The following is a 6,000-nucleotide window of genomic DNA, read 5'->3' on the forward strand; positions in this document are numbered from 1 at the left end:
CCAACGGCTAAACAAGGGCCCACTTTAAAAGTTACAATAATTTTAGCCATTAGATCAAATTTCAATGGCCCAAATTCCCGAACTTGGTGGATTAGGAAGAAGGGATCCAGGATCCCTTTCCTTTTTTCTTAGCCTAATATGTTTTAATCATTGTTGGGCCTTACTTTTCATTAAAAAAGGATTGAGCCTTGTTTTCACATTAAATAAATAAATACAAATTTATTCCCTAATTTTAAAAGAACTATCAGCCAACTTTAAAATCTCTAACTCTAACCCTAGCCAACATAAACTCTGCACTATTGCACTTCTTCTTCTATGCAATTGCAGATTTTACAGAGCTCCCTCTTTCCCTCTCTCTCTTCCTCTCTTGTCAAATGTTTTATGCCAACTCCTCTTCTACGCACAGAGAGGAGGGAAAAGGCGCAGCAACATGATGACTACCTTTGCAGTGATATATTTTTCTTGAGTTACGGAACCTCCCGGGGGTCGCCGAGGCCACCTAGCCATCCCAGGAGGCCGTCTTGGCGCCGCCTAATAGTCTAGCCGACTTGTTAAACAATTTTGGTGAATTCACGGCCGCCGTCGAGCGCTTAGGTCAATTTTTAGAATACTAAAGGTGGCAGAGTATCTATAGAGAGTCCCACTTTTTGGAGTATCTTTACCACTTCTCTTATAATTTCAAGAATTATTTTTTGGGTACAAATTTCTAGAAATATGTTTTTTGGAGAGTGATATCCACGCATCTATTTATACAGAGTCCCATGGCTTGGTCACACTTCAAACGATCTCAACCATATTGAAAGAGCTGCAGCTTCCTTTTGATTTCTTTTTCTTCGAACTGTTTTTAGTCTAAATTTCTCTTCTTTTGTTTCAATGATCATGTCATATCGGTGTTGGCTTGATGTGTTATTAGCACCAAACAGTCTTGTAGTTCAATAATATTAAACATTGCAGACTAGCAGCTGGTTTCGATTGAAAACATTTGCTTGCCTGATTTGCTTTGTTTTATAGTGTTGAAGGACGTAACCATGTGCTTGCCAAATTTGCTTTGTTAGTTTGAATAGTCTCATATATATTCCCATGTTGGTTTTCGAGTAAAAATAAAACAAAAAACATTCCAATGTTGGTGGGCTGATAAGTTTTGACTATGCTTTCTTGCTTAATTTCCGGCACTCGTCGTGTACAAGCAGGAATCCCACGATTCCAGAAGTCTTTGCAAGTCTTGAGAGCGCAAAATATAGCCATACATAGAGATCTCAGCCAGATTTCACCCCATCAAATCTTAAGGATCTGGAAATTTGGACCCTTGAAATTTGATCCAACGGCTACAAATAAGGAGATCCTTATAAAAATAATAATAATTATAACCGTTAGATCAAATTTTAAAGGTCCGGATCGCCAAATCCTTAGAACTTGATGGGGAGATCCGGCTGGGATCTCTATCCTACATAATTTTCAAAAAAGGTGGATTGGACAACATATTTTAAAATTAAAAGCTATCATGTCATGGAGGAAAGACCATACTGGTAATGCTACACTTACCATTATGTTGTACCCATCACTTGTATCATATATCTAATAGAGATGGGTCTGTCAACGCATGTGAGTCTCATCTTTATTAGAGAGATAGTACAAGTGATGATACAATTAGATGATGAGAATAGCATTTTTGCATAAAACATGGTTGATATTTTGACTGCATAAAATATGGGTGGTGCCGGTGGCGCTTACAAGACTTGCGAGGACTTCTGGAATCGTGGGTTCGAAACCTAGTGGTAAATGACGGATTACGAGGTTTCTTTAAAACTAAAAACTGGAGGTCTTGGGTTTAAAACTCGTTGCTGGTGTGGAAGCCATATTTGTGGCCAAATGAAGATTTAAATACCTTTGTGAGTCTTCCTAACCCCCGAAAATGATGGATAATCGTGGTTTGCCATCGGTTTTCCCTTTTTTTTTTAAAGAAAAACTAATAAAAATGGCTTGAAAACTTTGAGTTTTAACGACAAGGACAAAATTAATGGTAAAGTGAATAGTACAATGTTTGACTTTTTAGTGTAAAAATATGATTTTTCGTTAAAATGAACAATACCGCAGATTTTTCGTTAAAACTTCTTTTTTTTTTTAAATAAAAAACATTGTTGAAAAAGAAGAACTGGTCTTTGATTATCAAACTGATTGGATACTTTTATTGACCTATTATATAAGTCTTATAGACTCATCATTTCATCTCAGAAACTTCATTTTGAAATTGATTAGTTTAGTACTTAAATATATTGTAGAATAATTAGATGAGAATTGTTATTAGCACTTCAAAAATCTTATTTTACATTCCTCATAAATATATTTTTCTTTCTAATTATAGAAAGTTTAGCATGCCAAATGAGATTTTTGAAGTGTTAATAACAATCCCTAAATTAGATAGTTAATTTCTCATTAAAAAAAAAACAAAAATACTACTTAATTCTTGTGGACTGGTCATTTCACTGTTATTTTTTCATCTCGATAAGTATGAGATGGTTGGCCGCCGACACCAAATTAATTAGTGATTCCTAACGCTTACTTCTGGATTTGGACCCCATATGCATACTTTTTGTGATGATTTTAAGAATTAAATATTATTGGATAATCTTTTATTATGCAGTAAGAAATGTTTTTGAATTTTTTTTATTTAAAATTAAACACAAATAATATCTGATAAAAACTGATCGTATGATGTACAATAAACAAATAAAATATAAGGATCCTCACAAACAGAATCCGGAGAAAATCCTCATCCCTTACTTCTCACCACAAAATATAGCCATTCATAACTTTCATAAAAGGTGGGCTTGACAACATGCACGTTGATTTATAATAAGGATTATGAGCACGAGAAAGTCGATGACATACGTCCCAGCTTCTCAGTTTCTAGCTAGCTCTATAAAAGGAACTATTTCCTTCATTTATCATCACAGAAGTTTCATCTCTATCGACACTTATAATTCTTTTTACTCATCCTCTTCTGGTATACATAATATTCTCTGAGTCCTTGAAATTTGAAGATATGGCTTCAGTTGCTACTCAAACCATGGATGCAAAGAGCATCAAATCGCTTGCGGAATCACCCGCTCTCGGCTCTGTTCCTTCTGCTTATGCCTTCAACATAAACCCCAACGATGAAGCAGATCCAAACGATCCCGAATTTGCAATCCCCATAGTTGATATGTCTCTTCTCACATCGGGATCTCCTGATCAACGGTCCAAAATAATCCACAACCTCGTCAAAATTTGCCAAGAATGGGGCTTTTTCATTGTAAGTAGTTTAACTAAGTACTAACTACTTCAGTTATTTTTCAGGAGAAATATTTAAGTGACGGTTGCTAGTGTTTTAGAGTTACTTGTAGCAATTTGATAAAGAAAACAACAAAAATGATACTTTTGTCACATTTTCAATAAAACATTTGTATCCTCTCTAATAAATATGAGTCCCACATACGTTACTATTAGAGAGATGAGATAAATATGATATGAAAAATGTAATAAGTGTAGCGTTACTCGAAAAAAAAAAAGCAAGCTAATTAATCATGATCACGATCTATTCATTCCAGGCAATTAACCATGGAGTCCCAGAGAGTCTAATGAAGGGGATGATTGACGCGTGCCATGGATTTTTCAGCCTCCCAGACGAAGAGAAGGAGGAGTTCAAATCCGGAAATGATGTGCTGGAGATGTTCAAGTACGGAACCAGCTACAATCTTGCATTAGACAAATTTCTTCTCTGGAGGGACTTCTTCAAGGTGAGAGTACATCCCGAGTTCTACTCCCTCTACAAACCGGCTTGCTTCAGTGAGGTTTCAATGGAGTTCAGCAAGAGAACAAGAGAAGTAGCATTGGAGATAACACGCGCAATCTCCGAAAGTTTGGGACTGGAGCCCAATTACATCCATGATGCGATGAACATGGATCGCGGCCTACAAATGCTCGCCGCCAACTACTATCCGCCTTGCCCTCAGCCAGAACATGCAATTGGTATACCACATCACACTGATCATGGCCTTGTCACCCTCCTCATCCAGAATGAGATGAATGGCCTCCAAGTTGAACATAATGGCAAGTGGCTCACCGTCAATGGCCCTGCCAACGGTTTCTTTGTCAACCTCGCTGACCAAATGCAAATTCTTACTAATGGCAAATACAAAAGTGTGATGCATCGGGCAACTGTGAACAGCAAAGCGACGAGGATATCTATTGCCATACCACATGGACCATCTGTTGATACACTTATCGCACCGGCACCGGAGTTACTGGAAAAAGAAGGCCAAGCTCCGAAATACATTGGAATGAATTATAAGGAGTATATCCAGCTTCAACAGAGCGGCAAGAACTACATGAAATCCACCTTTGATCACATACTAGCGTAACTGAGCTTTATACAGAGTCCCATGGCTTGGTCACACTTCAAACGATCTCAACCATATTGAAAGATCTGCAGCTGCCTTTTGATTTCTTTTTCTTCGAACTGTTTTTAGTCTAAATTTCTCTTCTTTTGTTTCAATGATCATGTCATATAGGAGTTGGCTTGATGTGTTATTAGCACCAAACAGCCTTGTAGTTCAATAATATTTAAGCAGTTTTAGCGAAATACTTCTGGTACTGTTTATTTTTAACGAAAAACCACATTTTTACGTTTTCTTAGTATTATTTACTACACCTTTATTTGTCATTTTTTATTAAAACAAAAGTTTTTATAGATTTTTCGATAGTTTCCTTAACATTTATATTATCAAACATCGCAGACTAGCAGCCAGTTTCGATTGAAAATAGGCTTCAGTTTTCAGGGGATGGGGCTTTCAATATATTTGGTCTTTTAAGCCAATGATTGATTTGAAATTGAGCATAAAAAATAAGGAAAACTAATGAAAATGGTTTGAAAACTTTGAGTTTTAACGATAAAGACAAAATAAATGATAAAATAAATAGTACAAGAATTGATTTTTTAGTGTAAAATATGATTTTTCGTTAAAGTAAACGGTACCGGGAGCTTTTCATTAAAGTTCTTGTTTGTACCATACTTGACCAATCCCGAAACTACAACTAAGCTTCAAGTGAAATTGATACATTACCTTGTGCGTCAACATCAGCTAAATACACCATTCCCGGATGGAGGAAAGGTACTTCCAGAGAAGGGCAGATGAAGATCAGACCACACTTCGGTACTTAGAAGTTTCGTGATTACTCAAGGGATTGGATCTTGCAAGTCCCCAACCGAGGAGTTTCCCTCACTCGGGAACTTAGGGGAGCACTGTTTGTACCATACTTGACCAATCCCGAAACTACCGAGCACCGGCCAACGCTATACTGTCAAGGACCCAGAAGAGTTCCCCTCCGACCAGGAGGCCAATCACTACTCGACACGTGTCAAGATTAGAAGCCAATCAGAGCGCAGCACGTGTCGACATCAAGAACCAATCATAACATGACACATGTCAATGTGACAAAGCTACAAGTTTTTCTATAAATAGGGGTCATTCCCCCACAATATTGGCTAATGCCATTTGTGTCAAATCATTCACAAGAACTCACTAAATTGAGAGCTTGATCCTTTGTACTTGTGTAAGCCCTTCACTACTAATAAGAACTCCTCTACTCCGTGGACGTAGCCAATCTGGGTGAACCACGTACATCCTGTGTTTGCTTCTCTGTCTCTATTCATTTACGTACTTATCCTCACTAGTGACCGAAGCAACCAAGCGAAGGTCACAAAACCTGACACTTTCTGTTGTACCAAAGTCTTCGCTGATTTTGTGCATCAACATTTGGCGCCGTCTGTGGGAAACGACACTTATTCCTACTCTCTTCAGCTGTGTCAAGCTGGTTTCTATCATTCGTACACTTTCTTTTGATCAGGCATCCCTCTCCAGCATGGGAAGCGAAGGAAGCCACAGCACACAGAATGACACCCCCATTGCACATAGTGCGAAACAACGAAAGAAGGAAGGAAAACGAGTTCTTCTTCAAGCT

At 37.6% G+C, this 6,000-nt stretch overlaps 1 protein-coding gene across 1 annotated transcript; it reads left to right on the top strand.

Moving 5' to 3' along the window:
* The first annotated feature begins 2,921 nt into the window (after positions 1-2,921).
* Positions 2,922-4,621, top strand: LOC103420666 (2-oxoglutarate-dependent dioxygenase 19-like). The gene is made up of 2 exons (XM_008358717.4): positions 2,922-3,292; positions 3,588-4,621. Exons 1-2 carry the CDS (start codon positions 3,044-3,046, stop codon positions 4,398-4,400), a joined length of 1,062 nt encoding a protein of 353 aa, XP_008356939.1. The 5' UTR covers positions 2,922-3,043; the 3' UTR covers positions 4,401-4,621.
* Positions 4,622-6,000: the final 1,379 nt, after the last annotated feature.

This window comes from Malus domestica, chromosome 03 (genome assembly GCF_042453785.1).
Source record: "Malus domestica chromosome 03, GDT2T_hap1".
Classification (NCBI taxonomy): Eukaryota; Viridiplantae; Streptophyta; class Magnoliopsida; order Rosales; family Rosaceae; genus Malus; species Malus domestica.